At 45.7% G+C, this 22,565-nt stretch overlaps 1 protein-coding gene across 2 annotated transcripts; it reads right to left on the minus strand.

Moving 5' to 3' along the window:
- Nucleotides 1-588: 588 nt before the first annotated feature.
- On the minus strand, nt 589-21,740 carry vps4b (vacuolar protein sorting 4 homolog B). Of its 2 annotated transcripts, XM_056292611.1 has the most exons (13): nt 21,518-21,740; nt 20,215-20,326; nt 19,764-19,864; nt 17,958-18,069; nt 13,902-14,052; nt 13,692-13,750; nt 9,532-9,651; nt 8,985-9,141; nt 8,744-8,892; nt 2,909-2,990; nt 2,589-2,808; nt 2,324-2,464; nt 589-2,201 (listed from the first exon to the last, which is right to left on the minus strand). In XM_056292611.1, the coding sequence occupies exons 1-13, from the start codon at nt 21,644-21,646 to the stop codon at nt 2,100-2,102; spliced, it is 1,635 nt and encodes a 544-aa protein (XP_056148586.1). In that variant the 5' UTR covers nt 21,647-21,740; the 3' UTR covers nt 589-2,099. The 2 variants fall into 2 exon arrangements, with proteins under 2 accessions (XP_056148586.1, XP_056148587.1); XM_056292612.1 differs by lacking the exons at nt 19,764-19,864; nt 20,215-20,326; nt 21,518-21,740 and adding an exon at nt 19,040-19,435.
- Nucleotides 21,741-22,565: the final 825 nt, after the last annotated feature.

A 22,565-nucleotide genomic window follows, 5' to 3' on the forward strand; every position in this document is an offset into this window, starting at 1 on the left:
ACGGATTATGGTGGCGGACCTTCGCTCCCTCCCGACACGGCGCACTCGCTCCGCACAGAACCAAAACAAACCGAGCCAGCGCTCTCGCGAGAGTGCTGGGTAGCTGTAGTTTTCCCACGTACGTCATTGGCTCGCGCCCTGCTCGGGAGGTGAGCGCGAGAACGCCAAGTCCCATGATGCAACGCGTCGCTTCCCTTATACCCCGGGTGCACTTTTTTGTCGTCCCCCCATGGCCAAGCTAGTGGCCACCCATACGTCACTAAGCCGTGACTTTAAAAGAGGTAAGTGTCGCAAAACAAAGTAAATCAACAGCTTTTCTTGACTTATTATTTATTTACATTTTACGGGGAAAAAAAAGAAGAAGCACAGAACATCTGATGTGATCGCCTGTCCCACAGAAGGAAAGGCTGAACAGCTGGCTGTATCTAAATGCACTTACAGTAAAATGAAAGTTGTTCCCCTACCAACACGTTGAGGACAGGCTTGCTTTCTGAACACCTTGAAACACAAGAGTACGGTTATACAAGCTCCAAGAACTGACATGAAATGTGCAAGTATTATACATTTCCTAGTGAAGGTGACAACTTATGTATGTATGTATGTATGTGTGTATATATATATATACACACACATACATGCACACGACTTCCAATTAATAAAATAAACAAAAAAAAAATCTTGCAAGTCATTTAGAGCAGTGGTTTTAAACCTGTCCTTGCACAACTGCAGTGCTGCTTGTTTTCTGTAGGTAATTGCATACGTGACAGGTATCCACCTGTCTAATAAGCTAGACCTGGCACAACAGGTCGCTACTATTATTGACCGCCTGGCAGAGTAGAAAACCAGCAGTACTGCGAGTGCTTGAGGTTTCGAAAACTATTGATTTAGAAGGCACATGGTGCAACATTGCCACTCTTAATGGCTACATATGGTTTATGCTTGGAGCTGCATTCCAATGTTATAAAGTCAACATGAGCACGATCTCTCCACCATGTTACCGGTTTCTCATTTCAGTAACACGCCAAAGTTGTTTCTTCGAAATGGACACTGCCACTTTGTCCTTAATAAGGCCTAGATTCTTTCCCCCCAGTTTGTACTAATGATACCCGGCAATGGCTCGTGGGGATGTACATCGATTAATGTGGGTTGTGAAAGGTAGTAATGAGGTGAGGAACAGAGCAATGCTGAAACTACCTATGAAATAATGCTTGCCCGGCACCTTTGGTAATCTATACACATACCCTTTTTGGAAGCAAAATGACACTAAATAAACATAATGGTATTTTGTCAGATACTGGGCAAGACTGGCCTATTGCAGCTCCCATCCTGAGTGTCCGTCTGTGCCTGAAGCCCAAATCATGTCCACCACCATGTGACTACAAAGGCCTATATTCCACCCCTAAACATAAGAACTCAAAGAGCAATGTCATGTATTGTTAGTTTCACTGTCCCTGGCCCAAGAGTTACACATTTCCATTAAGTATTGTATATAAAATGCTTTTTAATCCTATCGATACAAAATAGAGGAACAATAAAGGCATTTCTTACAGTCTAGTGTACTTTGATCAAAGCTGAACAAACAGGAAAACATAACTCTACTTTAAATAGTTGTCAAGTTAGGTAAAACCCATAATGTGTGGGCTAATCATAGCTTTAAAAAAATGAATCCCAACTTCCACATATTTGAATTGCTTGATCTGCAGTAAGGTGAATATCTGAAGGTAGATCTGTCCCAATTTGCTTAGGCACTCAAAAATGACTTTTATTCAATAAGTAACCAAAGGAACGCTCTTTAATTAATGAGTAGATATCAATCAATCTTTTATAAGGTCAGCTGCAGAAACGCAACAAATAAAGTCCTATTAGCTTCATAGACTATGGAGGACAGGACATCAGACAAAATGTCTTCCATCCTTCGTATGGCCAAACAGACTGGCTTCATACGTCAGTTGTGTGGCCCCGTCATGCACAACTAGGACTGGTGAAAGGTTCAGGGATGTGGGTTGGGGTGGGGGTAGAGAGAGAGTTAAAGACAGCATGAGAGGCAAAGAACACTTCACAATCACAATTCTGCTGCTTTGGTATTGCAAACATCCCATTTAACCTTCCTGTCCAAAGTCTTCTGTGAATTTTCTCAGTTTATCCAAATCTTGTTCATTAACTGTAGGTTTTGTGTTGGACTGTGACCTCAGCATGTCAGACTGAAAAAAAGAGCATAAAATGATAAATAAAACACACAATCAAATATTCAACACTGGCTTTTGATTCATTTACATATATTGTTGCTGGAGTGTGGAAAAGCCTGGCTTTTTTCTAACCTTACCATACAAACAACTGGCTCCATTAGCTTTTCCCCTGGGACATCCATCCATGTCATTTCAATAGCATTCGGATCTCCAGGTGAGCAAGGGGTCAAGAAGTCATCTACAAGAATGTTGGGGTCACTTCTCGATGCCCCTCGAACCTTACATACCAAAATGTTATTAAAACGTAAGTTGTGCGATAGAAACAGAAGTGTAGTAACTTGAGTCTGCTACCCCATGCTGCACTGAAGCATAAACAAGCAAACCAGTATTTTGCAAACATACCTTTTTGAAGTGGGTGGCAGACTGGACCTTTCTGACAGGCTGCATGAGTGCATCTCTGACAATGACGCTGATATCAGCTCCCGAGTACCCATCTGTCTTCTTGCCCAGAGTGACAAAGTCAGAATCATTGAGACTGTTTGGGGTGGAGCCCAGGTGGAGCTTGAACATGAAGGAGCGTGCATGCTCCTCTGGCAGTGGGATGTAGATTCTCTTCTCAAATCTGAAATGTTGTTATAGGGACATGAGATGGACAACTTGTTTTATGTGCAATTGAGTCAAACAAATGTAATGAGTTATTTTGGCAAATAAATTACAATTACCGTCGTCTGATGGCAGAGTCCAGTGTCCACGGGATGTTGGTTGCACCAAGTACCAGTACTCCCTCATTGTCATTCCCCACTCCTGTAGAAAACAGTCACGGAAAGAAAAGGTCTTTCAAAACTGAACCAAGTATATTCTAATAATAATAAAAAAATCCATTTTATATAGCGCGTTTCTAACACTCAAAGTGGTTTTACAATAAACGGGGTGAAACAAGACAACAGATAAACACAACACAGACATACAGGGGTGGATGGGAAGGGGGGGGCTACGAGAGGGAGAAGCGGCAGCCACACACGGCGCCAGCAGTACTCTCCCACTTAAACACACACAAAAGGACAAGAAAAACAAAAAACAACAGCACTGTAGATGTTGATGTTGTGTACGGGTTTACTCCCGTAGCCTATTCCTCTCCCGAGGTGTCCACTAGGCAGTGGCACTGTTTACCCCATAGCTGGGGGTGGTTCATGGGCATCAGGGAATATCCACACACCGGTGGGCCTGCGTACCACATGTCTAGGGGCCAGACCTCCTCTGAGTCCCTTGTAGTTCAGCCAGGGTCCAAGGTGTACCCAGTTACCGTGTGTCGCCATGAGGAGGCGCTACATAGGGCTTGCTGTTGGAGAGGCTATGTACTGGCAGGCAGAGACTTACGCGCTCGGCTCTCCTGTTCGCATTTCTGCTAGCCAGCGGTGAAGGTTGAGAGTGAGACGTGACAGGCACACAACACTACACCAACACACTAGACGCTTCACAACAACCCCACTTCTTACACAAGAATGTCACACACACTGACATTCTTGTGTAAGAAGTCGGGTAGACTGTTTACACAAGAATGTCAGTGTCGGGTAGACTGTGAATTGGGGAAACAGCCTACTGTTTCCCCAATTCACAACAATTTCTAATCACTCACTAGTAAGAGCTGAGCTGAAGAGTTCAACAGATGTGAGAGACATGGTCCTTCAAGGAGTCTACATCTGCGACTGCACAATCTCTTGCACAACTTGGTATTATTTACGGACTATTTCCCTTATTGGGAAAAGAGTGCTGCAGTGGACAATTGTGCAAAACAATAGTGAAACATCTAGCCATGAAACAGGTCCACGTTTGCCATCTTAAACTTGCGATGTGCTGCTATTGCACTTGCCATACCAGCAGGCTCCAACAACACAAGCACGGTTCTAACTCCAGTGTGTTAAAAGAACTGACAGTAAATACACACAATCAGGCAGATAGAAGACATGTGAGCAAAAATACCCAGAAGATGTTTAGATTTGGTTTTCTGACGATCTATAAATTTGGTTTGCTAATGAGAAATACGGTTTGGGTGAGAATCTTTTAAAATGGACCACAGAGGAAGTTCAGAGAGTACACCATGCCTTTCCTGGGGGAAACACTGCACTGCTCCCCACTCATTTTGTGTGACTACACTCACAACCTGGACGTTTTTTTACCAACAATAAATATGCCCAAAAGCTACTGTGTGGTGAGCTGCACAGCCAACAAATCTACAAGCTCAGAATCAATGTTGTGTTGTGCTCCAGAACAAAACAAGGGAGCCATTGAGGGGAAAAATGTCTAGATTATAAAAGGTGCCAGTGGAGGTACATGAACACACAGGGACGCCAACAAGTACACCGATATATGTGACAGAGGGACGCCAACAAGTACACCGATGTATGCGACACCAACAAGTACACGTATGTATCCAAAGGAATTGAATCGAGTGCAACTGGACTTGGTATACACTACCGTTCAAAAGTTTGGGATCACCCAAACAATTTTGTGTTTTCCATGAAAAGTCACACTTATTCACCACCATATGTTGTGAAATGAATAGAAAATAGAGTCAAGACATTGACAAGGTTAGAAATAAGGATTTGTATTTGAAATAAGATTTTTTTTACATCAAACTTTGCTTTCGTCAAAGAATCCTCCATTTGCAGCAATTACAGCATTGCAGACCTTTGGCATTCTAGCTGTTAATTTGTTGAGGTAATCTGGAGAAATTGCACCCCACGCTTCCAGAAGCAGCTCCCACAAGTTGGATTGGTTGGATGGGCACTTCTTTGAGCAGATTGAGTTTCTGGAGCATCACATTTGTGGGGTCAATTAAACGCTCAAAATGGCCAGAAAAAGAGAACTTTCATCTGAAACTCGACAGTCTATTCTTGTTCTTAGAAATGAAGGCTATTCCATGCGAGAAATTGCTAAGAAATTGAAGATTTCCTACACCGGTGTGTACTACTCCCTTCAGAGGACAGCACAAACAGGCTCTAACCAGAGTAGAAAAAGAAGTGGGAGGCCGCGTTGCACAACTGAGCAAGAAGATAAGTACATTAGAGTCTCTAGTTTGAGAAACAGACGCCTCACAGGTCCCCAACTGGCATCTTCATTAAATAGTACCTGTTAGAGCCTGTTTGTGCTGTCCTCTGAAGGGAGTAGTACACACCGGTGTAGGAAATCTTCAATTTCTTAGCAATTTCTCGCATGGAATAGCCTTCATTTCTAAGAACAAGAATAGACTGTCGAGTTTCAGATGAAAGTTCTCTTTTTCTGGCCATTTTGAGCGTTTAATTGACCCCACAAATGTGATGCTCCAGAAACTCAATCTGCTCAAAGAAGTGCCCATCCAACCAATCCAACTTGTGGGAGCTGCTTCTGGAAGCATGGGGTGCAATTTCTCCAGATTACCTCAACAAATTAACAGCTAGAATGCCAAAGGTCTGCAATGCTGTAATTGCTGCAAATGGAGGATTCTTTGACGAAAGCAAAGTTTGATGTAAAAAAAATCTTATTTCAAATACAAATCATTATTTCTAACCTTGTCAATGTCTTGACTCTATTTTCTATTCATTTCACAACATATGGTGGTGAATAAGTGTGACTTTTCATGGAAAACACGAAATTGTTTGGGTGATCCCAAACTTTTGAACGGTAGTGTATATCTGTGAAGACGTTTCGCCTCTCATCCAAGAGGCTTCATCAGTTCGTGCCTTTCTGACTAGACCAAGCTAGTCTGACTGGCTGGTGATGAGACTCGGATATTTATCCTCTTTGGAGTCGTTATCAGAGCCAATAGCTGTGATCGCACTCGATTCAATTCCTTTGGATAACCATGACCTGGATGAATGAGAACATTCACAGACATGTACACATATGTATGTGAAGAAAGTTTCGTCACTGGTGAGCCACCAGTCGTTAGGTAGTCATCTCTCGGCATGAGAACGTGTGTTAACATTTGTTTTTAATCCAACATATTGTGCAGACATCAGGTTGCAACAACGTAGTTATTGCTGAGCTAATTCTTCTCAAAAAGTTAAGAAGGAGCAACCAATAAAGTGCACGTGAAAATTAATAACGGGTAAAACATGAAAATACAATATGTATCCGGCCAGTTACCCCACTCTTCCAAGCCGTCCCGGTTGCTGCTCCACCCCCTCTGCCGATCCGGGGAGGGCTGCAGACTACCACATGCCTCCTCCGAAACATGTGGAGTCGCCAGCCGCTTTTCACCTGACAGTGAGGAGTTTCGCCAGGGGAACGTAGCGCGTGAGAGGATCACACTATTCCCCCCAGTTCCCCCTCCCCCTCGTGAACAGGCACCCTGACCAACCAGAGGAGGTGCTTGTGCAGCAACCAGAACACATACCCACATCCGGCTTCCCACCCGCAGACATGGCCAATTGTGTCAGTAGAGACTCTCGACCAAGCCGGAAGTAACACGGGGATTCGATCCGGTGAGCCCCGTGTTGGTAGGCAACGGAACAGACCGTTATGCTACCCGGATACACCTAAAACAAAGCTTTTGATCGATAACCTTCACAGTTCAGGTGTATCCACGCAATTGTGGGCACAAACTGTAAAGCAGTGAAGCTCATCATCTATCAATTAAGTCAAAGCAATCTGAAATATTAATTTGGCATTATGTTAAATGGAAGGCTGTCCGCTTTTATGGTTGGGCTGCTAGGAGTGTCCTCCTCACCTCTGTGGCAAACAGAATCTAACGCTTTTCCAAACTGATAATCATCACGATAATCAAACTGATAATCATAATAATAATCATCATTTTAATCATGATAATCAAACTGATAATCATAATGATAATCATCATGATAATCATGCGTACAAAGGCTTTGTTCAATGGGGTCTAATGCAGAGCAGTGGACGTCAGGTCCTGGGACAGCGCACCAAAGAATATATAATCTCTTGGTCAGGTAGATAGTGCACAATGGAGTGTGACGGGACATATGAGAGCAAATATAGAGGTAAGTCATGCAATTTATATCATGTGGTGGACTTGATTTCACTGTGTGATGAATAAAAGGAGTCCACTAGTTGAGTCATTCTTGCCATGGCTAAATCGTAGAAAGCTTGCACAATATGGCTAGTTAACAAATTATTAAAGAATACAATGCTACTGCATTACATGGCATTAAAAGGTCAACTAGACTGTTTCCCCAATTCACAACAACTTCCTTTATTTTAAAGCTTTTTGTAGAATGGGGGCAAAAACATAACTGAAGTAAAATTATTCTTGGTGTTTTCAGACAAACTTTCTAATTCTTTGAAATCACAACACAGTAGTAACACTAGTTGAGTGGGGATAAGGCCATATGGGAAAAGGAAGTATAGCATATAAGTTGAGAGCGAGAAGGAGGGAGAGAGAGCGGGGGGGGGGTGCTCGGACTAACTGAGTGTCTTTCTCCATCTGCTGTTATATTATGAAACAGCCTAATGAAACTAGGAGACACTCATTTGGATATATTCCCAAACTTTAAGCATAATAACAGAGTAACACGACAACAACATCAGACCAGAACAGGCGTCACTTGCTCGCTCCAAGCCACATACTGTCAGTTGTGAGACTTGTTCTAAATCCAGCCACCATAGGGTGCATAGTAAATAGGTTACTCACAGGTGATAGGGTGCATAGTATATAGGTTACTCACAGGTGATAGGGTGCATAGTATATAGGTTACTCACAGGTGCCTGGTGTTGGCCAACCTAGCAAAACTTCTTCCTCATAAGCATCAGTTAAGCGACCTCTGCAGCTCCTGCACCACTTGTGTTTTTACGTGATGAACTAGTCTGTCCCACGCAGTGCAAATGAAACTGTTCTTGCTGATATACAGGCTACATAAAAAGCTAACATTAAACGTAGGCTAGGATTTGTTTCAATGTACTATTTCATATCAAACAGGCAGCACTCGTATCAGCGCCCAAAGTTAACAGTGTCTCGCTCTCCCAGGGTGATAAAAACCTGACAACTGAATATGCCTTCTGGACAAAATACGATTCCTGCCACAAGATGTGTATGATCCCGATTCAGACAACAAAACTCAAAGAACTGAGATTTTCAAGCGATTATGAGCCTTGCTCACCAGCATTACATCACATCCTCTCTGCAACTGCAGAAGCTGGCATGGAATAGCAGCCTACCATGAAAAACCTTCTGCAGTTGTAGCAACACAATTGATTTTACATATAAAAACAATGAGTTATAGCTTTTGGGATGTTAAAAACTGACTTCAGGATTATAGATTTCAGAGTTTAAAAGGGGATGGTAGGGAGAAAAGTTAACTTCTAGGCATGCATATGCAGAAAAAATTAAATCTTCAATAAGAACTGCAACAAGGGTTGTTAATGAATGTCATGTATGAATGTAATTAATTAATTATGTAATGAATGAAGGCAGAGAGAACAATTTCAATAATGAATCTGATACTACACTTTCCATATTATTCCTCTCTAACCACGCACGCCATTAATTCTTGGTTAGCAGCCTCCTGGAATTCTGAATCAGACTTTGGTAGTTCATCATGCCCACTCACCCTGCATCTGAACTAGGAACTCTGTCTTGATACGACGAGCCGCCTCACTCTCATTCTCACTCCTTGAGCCACACAGGGAATCGATCTCATCGATGAAAATGATGGAGGGCTTGTGCTCCCTCGCCAGGCTGAACAGATTCTTCACCAACCTGGGAATCAGACAGGAGGAGTTCACTGACGTGCTGCAGCGGTGTCATTTACACAGCCCCAGCATCCCGGGATTAACAGTAAGAAGACTCACTTTTCACTCTCCCCCAGCCATTTGGAGACGAGGTCAGAGGAGGAGATGGAGAAGAATGTTGAGTTGTTGGCCTCTGTGGCCACAGCTTTGGCCAAATATGACTTTCCTGTACCCGGAGGTCCAAAAAGTAAGATCCCTCTCCATGGTGTTCTCTTCCCTGTTATACAACCACGCAAGACAATGATGAATGTTCCAACAGTAGAATCAATCCTCTACTGGCTACATCACATACACACCAATACCCACAATACTCCATAATAGTTATTCAAATTTTCTGCTAAGTGGATGCAAACTCCAAATCTTGTTTAAAATTTTCTTGACAAGTTCTTAACCTGGCTATGTGAAGCCAGTACAAGGTTTGAGAGACCACTATTAAGGGTAAACAAAGTAATACCACAGATATCTTTGAACCGGGATATATAGTAGTACCCTAAATACTGTGCATAAGCAAATGTAGTGACTGCTGTGATATCAGCTCAGCAGCCTGATGCAACACGGCATGCAACTTATTTTTACTCTCCTGCAGTCTGTAATATTATCTACGTACCTGTGAAAAGGTGTGGGAATTTGATGGGTAGAATGACCGCTTCTTTCAAAGCTTCTTTGGCTCCCTCTAAACCAGCGACATCATTCCATTTAATGTTTGGTTTCTCCATAACAATGGCACCTAAGGGGAAAGTGTACAACATAAAGTCATGTGACTGAGCCAACAAAATGACAGACTGCTCGTGACAAAATCATAATTACAACTAGAAGAGTGCACTTGGTAGGGAGCAGATCTCCACCAGGCATATCTCTCCTCCGGTGCTCGGACCAAGGCAAAATACCAGCTGAGGAGTTAGCACTCAATTGCGGTATAAAACAGGTTTTTCCAAAGGTTTTGAATCGCCGCAACCATGAGAGGTTCCTGATCATACAGGTTGATGGGCCCAGCAGTATGTGAGATTAGCAGCGGTCAGATACATGCACACAAGGACAGAAAAACCAGTGTTTTCCCGTTATTAGAAGACTTTTGCAGAGTGTGTAAGTCGATTGAATGGGAAAAAAACTAGAAGAGTGCACTTAGTAGATTACAGATCTCCGCCAGGCATAGCTCCTCTTCTCTGGTGCTCGGACTTGGCAACACACCACCACTTTTTTCGCCGACCGGGAGAAGGGAAAATACAGAGGCACTGCCTGGTCGGGATGGGTAGCGAAACCCAGTATTAAACAGGAACCGGTGCTAAATTATTAAAGACCGTAGTGTTGATAAGCTCTGACATTAGCGGTCCTGCCATTGGTGTTGGAGAAATTTAGAAAATACATTTCCTATTCCTTTGGACTACGGAAATGTTATTTTGGCACTTTTTTCTCACCAACTCCATTTCTAAGTTGCAATAAGATTGAGACATTTGTCTACGATGCATTTTCGCTGTTCTCAGAGAGAGAGAGCGCTCTCTCAGAGCCTGTCGTATGTGCGAGCCGAGGGGCGGGGCCAGCTCTCTCTGCCTCTCACGCACGCACACATTTACGTTCTTACTTCAAAGTATGTTGATTCTCGTATTAACGCTGTTTTTGTTGCCAAGTGTGTTGAGACACCTCAGTGTGATAATGCACTTTAAATGAACTCTGACTTGACAAGGGCGAAGAGTACTAAACAGTCAAATGTCTGGTTACACTTCACTAAGAGTCCAATCTGACAATGCTTGTCACACAAGTGCAACAAGTCTTTTGCATGTAAGTGCAGAAACACACGCAACCTTTCGAAACATCGAGCGAAAGTGCTTCAAATCCAAGTAGAGAAACGCAGAGACTCTGACTGGCTCGCTCCTAGTTCCATCTCTTATCGCCCCTTAAGTATGTTATGTACGCTAGCAGCCGAGAGCCAACACGGAGTAAACTATATTATACAAGCATGGCTTAATGCTTGTATAATGTAGTGAATTCAGGGGGCAGCCGGGATGCAAACCCAGGTCGCCCACACCATGGGCAACTACGTTAACCAGTCGACTAAAGGGTCCGACCCGTTAGCTAAGGGCTAGCGAGTCTAGTCATCCGTGGTCGTTACACTACCCCCCTCCTTCGGGAAGTGCGTCTCCGCATTTCAGCATACCAGCTCCCTCACTCCTCTGGGCGCACATGCTTCCGATGGCCTCACCATCCCACTTCTGACACCGATGAAGCGAATTCAGGGAGGCAGCCGAGACGCGAACCCGGGCCTCCCGCACCACAGGTGACTACATTAACCAGTCGACTAAAGGAGTCCGACCCTTAAGTAAAAAAAGTAACACTGTCCAGACATGAGAAAATAAAGCAATATTAATTCTGTTTGTAATTTGATTTTTTTTTCTCCTGAAAAAATTAACTAAGATAACCGATAGAGTACCATTAAAGTACTGGATCAATAATTAGTATCAGTAGGAGGAGTAGTACCGTTAAGATCTTAACGACACCAATCAATACTGCCTGCGGATCTCCCCTCCTCCGCTGCTCTGACTTGGGTGAAAAACCAGCTGAGCAGTTAGCACTCAACTGTGGTGTAAAATAGGTTTTTCAGAGGTTCTGAATCACCGCAGCCACGAGAGGTCCTAGATCATACAGTCCTAACTGTGCACAAAAATCATTAGGCTGAAGGCCCAGCAGTATGAAAGATTAGCAGCGGACAGACACACACACACACACACGGACAGAAAAACCAGTGTTTTCTCCTGCCACTACAAGACATTTACACAGCGCCCGAGTCGATCGAACAGGAAATAGGAAAAGTTTGTCAATGTGCAGCGCTCAAGCTAAAAAAACTCTACCCAATAAAAACGTTTTGCCTGTCAGTCTGTGGATGTGCAGCCTCCTAGGCGGACCCTCGCACAAATGCAACCAAGTCTAATATGAACTTAGTTTCCGACAAGAAAGGGTTTATTATGCGAACGTTTTGGTGTAACCCTGACCCGTCTTTATTTTCATAATAGAATATGGGTAAACCGTTCACGCTCACGCATGCATGACTCACATCTACGGTTGGCTCAGATCAGGCGACAAGAATATGCAACACTCCCTGTTTTGACTGTAACCTAGAGGAAGTTGTTCCTTTATAACTTTTGAATTTTTTTTGGATTATAAAATTCTTTTAATAACTTTGGATCACGTCCCTGCCTGATCTGAGGCAACCGTAGATGTGAGTCACGCATGCACGAGCGTAAACGGTTCACCCATCTTTATTATATTGTGAAAATAAATACAGAGGCTACTATTTTTGGTTCATCCTCTGTTGCTCCACTTCTCATGTGCTGAGATCAACAATGAATGATTTGCTGACTTGCGAAATGCAATCGACTTCACATTTACTGTAAAGACTCATATCCACATATGTGGGCGTCCAGGTAGCGTAGCGGCCTGTTCCGTTGCCTACCAGCACGGGGATCGGCGGTTCGAATCCCTGTGTTACCTCCGGCTTGGTCGGGCGTCTCTACAGACACAATTGCCATGTCTGCAGGTGGGAAGCTAGATGTGGGTATGTGTCCTGGTTGCTGCACTAGCGCCTCCTCTGGTCAGTCGGGGTGCCTGTTCGGGGGGGAGGGAGAACTGGGGGAATGGCGTGATCCTCCCATGCACTACATCCCCCTGGTGAAACTCCTCACCGTCAGGTGAAAAGAAGCGGCTTGCGACTCCACATGTATGGGAGGAGGCATGTGGTAGGTAGTCTGCAGCCCTCCCCGGATCGGCAGAAGGGGTGGAGCAGCGACCGGGACGGCTCGGAAGAGTGGGGTAATTGGGGAGAAAAAGGGGGGAAAACAAAAAGACTCATACCCGAATACATAATGTTTTGACACTGTCGCTGTCCCAATCTAAGTCATCCGTAGATGTGAGTCACACATGTGCATGGTTGACTTCGATCGGGCAGCAACAGAGAGCAGCATTGGTTGAGTGAGCTAGAGAATGAATGAACAGAGGGAGCTGCGGTAATGAGACCAAACGTTTTGAGTCCCCGCAACCACAAGAGATTGTTGATCATACTCATAACTACACAAAGAATTTTAGGCTGATGCATCCAGTAGTATGCGAAATTAGCTGTGGACGGATACACACACGCGCGCGTGACCAAATGCATAATAACCCTCTCCAGGCTATCCGCCTGGCGGAGATAAACAAGTTGTTAATAAAGAAGTGATCAAGCTAAAAAATCTACCTAATAAAAATGTGTCGCCCATCAGTGGGTGGATGTGCAGCCTCCTAGGCCGACCCTCGAACGAATGCCACCAAGTCCAATATGAACTGGCACTTTCCAAAAAGAAAAGGTTTGTTATGTGACCATTTTGGTCGCAGTATAGTGGCTCTGCCTTCGCTAATGTTCCGGAAAACCACATGAGGTCAGCTCTTGATTCAGATGGGAGGGGGTTAGAGAGAGAGAGAGCGAGAGAGAGAGAGAAGCGGTGGCTGAGTGAGCTAGAGTGAATGAAGAGAGGTTGCGGCAGTAGCGAGAACAAACTTTTTCAAAGGCTTTGAATCACCGCAGCCACGAGATGTTCTTGATCATACAGTCCTGACATTAGGCTGATAAATCCAGTGGTATGCGAGATTAGCCGCGGGCACACACACGCACATGCGTGCACACTCACAAACATGTAATCCCATCCAGGCTGCCGCCTGGTGGCGATCTGAAGACTCAGTGCATTTGTTTGGGTCATATCAAAACAGAAAAGGAGGTCTAATATGAAGCATGATATCACAAACCTGAGAGTTGATTCTGGAACTTCTTTTTCTCTGGATCATCACCCTCATCACTTTCACTTCTGGATGGACACACACATACATGGGAAAATTGGTCTCAAATGCAAAGCAGGTTTGGTTTAGGTCAAGTCTGACTCATCACATTCCAGCCAGCTCTAAACAGTAACATACGTATGAGCAGGTTAACAGACAGCCCCACCCACACACACACACCCTTTGTCTTCAGACTGCGACTCCTTGACAGGCTTGGCAGGGGGGGCCTTCTCCTTTTTCTTCAGGTACTCCTTCAGCTTCTCTGCTCTGTCTAGATATTCAGCACATTTTGCCCGAATGCTCTGTTTAGCTTTGTCCCCCTGGGCTTCATCTGGCAAGAATGTACAGAAAAAGAAAATGGTATAGACATTCAACTTCCACATGGCAAGCTTAAAAATTATTTGAAACCTACTTTGTTGAAAACCCGTTAGGGTGCAGTCACACATACGCAAAATTATTACATTGGCAAATATTCGCCTCCCCTTCACTTCCATTTTATGCGAGCAAAGGGGCAAATAAAACATTCGCCTCCAGTGGCAAAGGAAATTTGCATCTTCGCTTTGAGTAGAGTTCAACTTTGGTGAACTTTCACCGGCGAAACCGCAGGCTCAAGCAATACCAAGGAAGTATGTGTGGTTGACCCCACTTGCCGACACATCCTCCACTGCCCACATTCAGCAAGACAAGATATGGATTTCACCTTGGCAGGCCAATTGTCACTCGCCTGCATTCGTGCATGTGTGACCGTAGCCTTAAACATTCAAACTGCTTTCCAGCAACCGTTTCCAGACATAAAAACCAACCTCATGCTAGCATGACTGAACTCCTCGAAACTGACAATGTGATGATATTTACTACTGGTAGCTTCATAAGATATTTATAAAGGAGAAAGTTATGAGAAATAATCATTAATAATATGGATATGATGACCAAGCAGCAAGAGCCAGTCATCGTTCATTTCACTCAGCTAGAGTCTGGAACAGACAGAACAGACTGTAGCTGAACACAACAGAAAATTGTTACTTTATTGCAATGCAGCGTTTACACTTTAGACTTTAATGAATGCTTTTAATGATATTTAAGTTAACATTTGAATTACAATAACCAAAATCCCAGAAAATATCTAGTCTCATATCAAAATATCGATATTATATTGGCATCCTGCCCAGCTCTAGGCACTGGCATCAAATAGGGGTCGACCGATTATCAGCCGGTCCAATTCAGATTCGATATTCAGCATTTTTACGATTATCCAAATTGTTTTTTTTTTAATCCAACTGCCAATAAAATAAATTCTAAAATTCACTTCTTTGGCTCTGACGCAGCTGCTTCTCTCTCTATAGTCACCACTCTGTGGTCTCGAGCAATGTCCCACCCACAGCTTGATCTGACTGGTTACACATCACGAGTAACAGCCCATCAACACGCATTTGCAGACTGGAGCAGCCCCAGTGAGTGAGCGGGGCCGTATTTCCAAAGTAAGGCAGCAGATATTTTCGAAGTTGCAATAAACATCACAACCCTCTACGCTGAAGTTGCAAAAACACCACAATCTTAAGATCTATTTCTATGATGACAAGTATGCTCAGTTTCCCAGTTACACCACTGAAAATGCCCGAATAACGCACTTTGTTGCAGTGATACATGGTTCACTATAATGAGATAATAGAGTCCATTTATGTAGCGATATATATATTATATGTAGTGATGTATATTGGGAGAAGGATGCTGAGTATGGAGCTGCCAGGGAAGAGGAGGTTTATGGATGTGGTGATGGAGGACATGCGGGTGGCTGGTGTGACAGAGGAAGATGCAGAAGACAGGAAGAGATGGAAACGGATGATCTGCTGTGGTGACCCCTAACGGGAGCAGCTGAAAGTAGTATTAGTAGTAGTAGTAGTAGTATGTAGCGATAGCTACATAAATGTATCACGCTTATGAAGACTGTCATGCCGGGTGATGGCAGTCTATACCATTGCTTACCAACACGGGTATCAGCAGTTTGAACCCCCGTGTTACTTCCGGCTTTGTCGGGCGTCCCTACAGACACAATTGGCCGTCTATGCAGGTGGGAAGCCGCTGGATGTGGGTATAGATCTTAGTCATGCACTAGCGCTTTTTCTGGTCAGTTGGGGTGCCTGTTTGGGGGAAAGGGGGGATGGGGGGGATAGTGTGATCCTTCCACGCACTACATCTCCCTGGTGAAACTCCTCACTGTCAGGTGAAAAGCAACTGGCGACTCCACATATATCGGAGGAGGCATGTGGTAGTTTGCAGCCCTCCCCGGATCAGCAGAGGGGGTGGAGCAGTGACCGGGAAGGCTCGGAAGAGTGGGGTAGTTGGCCAAGTACAATTGGGAGAAAAGGGGGGGGGTCCCAAAAAATAAAAAAAAAATAATAGTTGGGGACAACTGTTTAAAGTAGCGGGGGGTGTGGAAGAGAGGTGGAGAAGAGAGTGCAGGCAGGGTGGAGTGGGTCGAGAAGAGTGTCAGGAGTGATTTGCGACAGAAGAGTACCAGCAACACTTAAAGGGAAGGTTTACAAGATGGTGAGGACACCAGCTATGTTATATGGTTTGGAAGAAGTAGGACAGGGTTAGGAACGAGTATATTAGAGGGACCGCTCAGGTTGTACAGTTTGGAGACAAAACAAGAGAGACAACATTGAGATGGTTTGGACATATGTGGAGGAGAGATGCTGGGTATACTGGGAGAAGGATGCTGAATATGGAGCTGCCAGGGAAGAGGAAAAGAGGAAAGCCAAAGAGGAGGTTTATGGATGTGGTGAGGGAAGACATGCAGGTGGCTGGTGTGACAGAGGAAGATGCAGAGGACAGGAAGAGATGGAAACGGATGAGCCGATGTGGGAACCGCTAAAAGGAGCAGCCGGAAGTAGTAGTAGTAGATGCGTTAGTGTTTTTACATATTACTAGTGCAGTGCCCGTTCCTCCAAACTTTCACACTTGACACTCGAAGGAATACGGGTGTAATCCTCCCTCCAACCACAATGTGAGTTGCAATATCAGAGTGGTGCTGTTTGTGTTTCCGCTCGTCTACTCCACAAGAAGTGAAGAAGCATAATTTATTATGACTAACTTCGCTGAAAACTTTGCTGCTTGCAGCTTTCTCAAGAACCGCTCATCCAAACAATTTCACACTCGAAACTGCACTTCCTTGGCTCTTCAGTAATACACTCGTCAAATGTGAAGTCGATCAGATGAACGGTTGTTGAGAAAATCCCGTCCCTCATAATAAAGGATCGTCCTGCACTGGAAAATAAAATGTTGCGTCTTCAAAGTGCTGAGAATCACATAACATCAAGTAAAATCAAATCAGTTATACAAGCGGCGTGGAGAAGTTTAACCTCAGTGGTGAGCGAAAGACCAATTCTTTGTGCTGTGTGAGACTGCAAGTCAGCGTCATGTTGTCATTGTTGCCATTAGGCCTAACTCAGTGGTTGCCTTATACAGTCAAAAATAGCACCCTCTGTCACTTAACAGTTATTATTGGTTTTCCTTTGTTTGGGATGGACACAATGTTGTTTGGGATGGTTCAGTCTTGTTTGTGTCAAACCAATCAGTATTTTAAATCCAAAGTATAATACAAATATTTTTGTTACACTTGTAATTTTAAGTGCATTTGTTATTGTGTCTTGCAATAAAGCACTTCAAACCATGTGTATCGGCGCAATGGATTCCCAAAAAATCATAACATCATCGGGGGGAGAATGTAGCACTTGCGGTGGGGTGGGCAGGGAGCTTGGGCGGTATCCCTTATTTCTCCACATAGAAGGTGGCAACCCTAGGACATACATACATACAGAGACTCCCTCCATATTAGTTGGACAGGTAGCGGAGTTCCTTTTTACTGCAAATGTATATCGGTTCAAAATATCGGTTATCGGTCTCCTTGATTATTAATAATCAGTATCGGCCCTGAAGGAAAAATAAACATACTGATCAACCCCTAGTATTAAACAGTTATTCTCAAAACTGCAGTTTTACAAACAATAATTTCATGTGCTGCTTTGATTTCTACTGAATATTGTCTTTGCATGCATTTGAAAGTGATGCCTCTACTACCTAGAACACAAAACGTATCACGACGCGTTTCATTACACCCACGGCGGCCTCACTCAATTTCCAAAAAGAGATGGCAAGATTTTCTCAACAATTTATCAGGGGACAAAAAAGGGACGACTACCATCCTAAACGCCAATCTAATGTCCAGTGCCTTACATTTGACCACATGGAGGAAATACTGAACAGCATGCTGATACAGACGGAGTGCCTCCTCATAGTTCTGTGCTTTATCCTCTTGGGCTGCTTTGCTGGCAAGATCTATGGCTTTCTGAGGGGGTAAACAGAGAGAAAGAACATTGGAAATGCAACATCATCCTTGGACAACAACACCCAGAGCATCAGTTGATAGCTACTAGACGGGCTCTGCATTATGGAGGGAGCACAACAAACACAAACTAATGTAAACGACACACAGCACAAAGCAGCGTTTCCAGCGAGAAGGCCGAAACAAAAGAGTGCGCTAAATACCCAAACGGTGGCTATAATGGATTCTAGAAAGCAATATAGGGCGAACTGATTTTGGGGTAGCACTTGTGGAAATTTCTGAGGAAAAAAAACAAAACAAAACACATCCAAAGCATGCACGAAGTTGCAAAACGAGACACAATGGGCTTGTTTTGCTTTAGGTATGCCCGAGATTAACATCCGACTGTAATGCAAAGGAGCAAACGGGTTCACTTCCTCCTAAGTTAGCCATCGGGCTAAAGTATCGTTAACATTCCACACGTCTTACGGCGGCTACAGAAAACACGGCGTTACCCATTTGCTTTGGACGCTAGCGGCTAAAGCAAACTAGTAATCCCATTAGCGAGGCTGCGTGCTAGATAGACCCCCGCTGTAGCAGGAGCCGCTCACCTTATTTGGCCGATCGCGATTTCGACCGAGCGGCTATGAAGCAAACCTGCTGCCGCCGGGACGCGCTGGGGAGCGCTGTCCACATCACCTGCCCAGGTCCCGCACAAGCTAGGCTAGGCTAAGCTAGGCTAGGCTAGGCCTTTTTGACAGTTGCCATTTGTTTACCGCTTTATCAAAGCACACAGCCAAGCTAACTGCCGACCGTCCCTCGGATAAATCACGCGAGAAGATTCGCCGACGTTTCAGACAACAACGGCGGACCAAAACCTGAGTCGCTCGCCGAACACACGGGGCCTTTTCCGCCGGCTTACGGAGCTGGCTTTTCCTCCTAAGCTACGCCTCTTAGCCCTGTCGAGCTAGCGCTAGCTCGGCAGCCGACTTACCTGTAAATTATTGTTGGCAGCCATAAGGGCCGATTGCTTCTCTCCGACGGCGGCGGCGGGACTTACGCAACGGTCACGGACAACTGGCGATTCGAGGCGTTTCGGATTTCCACCATGAAGCTCGGTCGCTGGCCGTGTTAAGAGAAGGGCGGACGCTGCGGAGGGACGCCGCGGACTGAGCGGAGACGGACTTCCGCGTTCGAGCCGAAAGTCGACGCTCGAGTCGATTCCGCGGGGGGGGGGGGGGTCGTTACGTCAGGACGCAGCCGGAGCTTGCGGCGCGTTTACTTTTCGCTTTCACTTCCGCGGGGGGGCGCCCCCCCTCCCGCCCGGGGACCCGCCAGCCGAACCCGCGAAGGGCCAAAGCCCCGTCTGAATCAGGGGCTCGGTGCGCCGCAGACGTTTGCGGAAATAGGTTTTAATGTGCTTCAACTGCAGTATGGTCCATACACGTGGGGACGACCCCCCCCCAAGGTTGGACTACCCCGGGGCTCGAACCCAGGACCTTTGTGACACAGTTCAGTCTGAATCAGGGGCTCGGTGCGCCGCTCACGTTTGCGGAAATAGGTTTTAATGTGCTTCAACTGCGGAATGGTCCACACACATGGGGACGACCCCCCCAAGGTTGGACTACCCCGGGGCTCGAACCCAGGACCTTTGTGACACAGTTCAGATTTCTAACACGTCCAGCTTTATCAAATGAAGTATGATGTTTGCGAGAGACCTCTTTATTCACTAGATACTCCTGCAGCTCTTCCACTCTGTCCAGGTACTGCTTACACCGCTCCCTGATTCGCTGGTTGCCCTCTTTGCCCTGGGGCTCACCTGATGGATGGGACGGAGGAAAGAGGTGTAATGTTATTTTGCAACAATACAGTTGTCTCGTCGGCTACCAAGCCCCCCATCTCAGCCCCTTAACACCAAAAGGAACACGTGGTGCAAAACCCAGTTCCAGATATGCTGCATGACCCATTTCTGTTTTGCAGTTTGAAAACGTCAACACCAGCTAATGCTAAGCTTTAAACAAGCTAGCAACACACACACACACACACACACACAGTTATAGTTGTGTGAGGTCCATTGTAGAGAGGAACAGAAAGCAATGGTGAAAGTACAAATCTTTGTTTATGTAGTGTAACACCAGATCCAGTTCCTCCTCCCTCATGGAAACATACGTTTAGTGATGTGGAGAAAGTACTTGACGGCGTGCTGGTAGGAACGGATAGCCTCCTCATAGTTGCCAGCCTGGTCCTCTTGTGAGGCCTTCTGCGCAACAGCTATAGCTTTCTGCAAAAGTGAGAAATCGATTAACGTCAACGTTTCAGTCCCGTAATCTTGGCTTCTCCATCCATCCATCTATCCATCCATCCGTTATCCGAACCGATTACCCTGTCTCAGGGGGATGCTGGAGCCTACCCCATCAGGCAGCAGGACACCCTGGACAGGCTGTCACACAGTCCCCCTCCACACCACACTACACCTAGGGACAATGTAGTACGGCCGATTCACCTGACCTACATGTCTTTGGACTGTAGGAGGAAACCGGAGCCCCCGGAGGAAACCCACACAGACACGGGGAGAACACGCCAACTCCACACAGAGGACGACCCCCCAAGGTTGGACTACCCCGGGGCTCGAACCCAGGATCTCCTCGCTGTGAGGCGACCGCGCTAACCGCTGCGCCACGGTGCCGCTTAGCATCCCCTGTTACTTAAACTCGTGTTGTTTCTCCGAGTTAAGGAGCTACAGACTCAGTGTCCAAAGGTCAACAATAGCTCTACATCCCAGACACCGAATCACGTGTGTATTCTCCTGTCACCGAGCAGGCCTGCTAAAGTCAGACGAGGAGGTGTAGGCTCTGCCATAGCTAAGAATAAGGGCAGGTAGTACTGGAGAACTATAAGTTGTGTTTTTTTTTGTGTGTGTACCTACCGCTGCTATAAACAAAAGAGGGACCACTGAAATGTGTCTGTTAAAGTCCTTTGGGGCTGATACGGTCGCTCAGCCTGTGCACTTAGCCAAAACGTGTGCTCGTTCGTATCTCCCGAGTTCCTTGTAGACGAATCAAACCTGACAGACTGCCCCTGAATGTGTGGGACGAACGTGAAACGCTATTCTTAGGAGGGATGCGATGACTCCCTTCTCCCGGCTCTCGTATTGCAGAATGGAAACGGGACCGCTTGTTCTTTGACCGTGTAGAGAAAGTGAGGGACAAGTGCGTTATACACGCAACATAAACACAATTTCCTTGGAGCATGCGTTGTGTAATCCAAGCGCTGGTGTCAAAGTGAAACCTGTCTAACTCCCCCGTTGGCTTGCATAGAAAAACCGCGGCAGCAGCGGTTCTGGTACGTCTGCTGGACTTACTGTCTGAGCTCCTGCTTCATACGTGATTCTCTAACACACCAAAGGGATCACTCAGACACAACAGTCGACCGTGAGGAATCTCTGGTCAGTGGTGGACGTCAGTCGCCTTACCTGTAGGTTTGTCGGCTCCATGCGGAGTCGTCTGAGACGCTCACAACAAATCCAAGTGTAAGATCCTCGCTGGTCCTGTTCGGTCTGCCCGTGCAGTTCCTGGTGACTTCTCAGCCCTCGGTGGCACATGCGTCTGAGGGGGACCTGCCTGGCTGCTGTGTGGAATGACTGTAATGCCGGGACGCAGGGCCCTGCTGCCTATGAGTCATGAAGCCCCAGTGTTATTCAGTGCACGAGAAACCAGGAAACAAGAGAAACGCGAGGGGGAAACGTCTCTGACGTGGCTTTTTTTTTTCAGAATAGCAGGGTTGATAAAAGGGCACCAGAGAGGTTACTGATGTTTCATGCGTTGCCCACGTCAGGTTTTAGGGGAGCGGGCACAGCAGAACTCATCGACAAGACGTGAAACGGGACTTTCTGCGTGTAGTTCAGTGTGGCAGTTTCGGTTTCACTAGACCAGGTGAAACATGAGACACTGTGTGTGTGTGGGTGGGTGGGTGTTTTAGTACGAAAATCTGACTTGGTCAAATTACCCCCATTGTGATGACTACTCTGATCCACTAGATGTCGCCGTAACATCACGCCACAAGCAGACAGCGTCACAGTTCCCTCTGGGCCGGGGGTGGGCAATGTCAACCAGAAAGGGCCGGTGTGGTCCAACCAAGCAGTTACACACCTCATCCCACTATTCAACCAGTAGAGTCTTTGCAGAGGAACTTGATTAGGAGACAGGTGTTGTGACTGCTTGGTCGGAACAACGACCCGCACCCACGCAGGCCCTTTCTGGATAAGACCCCTGCTCTAGGCTAACAGGAAACCCCCGGCTCAGATCTATCAATCACAGAACACATTGTATTGCAGCCTTAGTGCGATAGCTGCTTCACACCGTTGTTCCAGATCCGGGTACTGCGGGAGGCCCCTCGCGTACGAGGCGGCTGCTTTTTCACAGCAGTTTACTAAATTTGCATTAGCTGGTTTACATTTGAGGCGTGGCTTCAAGATGTGGTTCGCCGGCCTTTTCGTTATGTACCCGCGCACAGAAATAAAA

Source organism: Lampris incognitus, chromosome 14 (assembly GCF_029633865.1).
Source record: "Lampris incognitus isolate fLamInc1 chromosome 14, fLamInc1.hap2, whole genome shotgun sequence".
NCBI classification, from domain to species: Eukaryota; Metazoa; Chordata; class Actinopteri; order Lampriformes; family Lampridae; genus Lampris; species Lampris incognitus.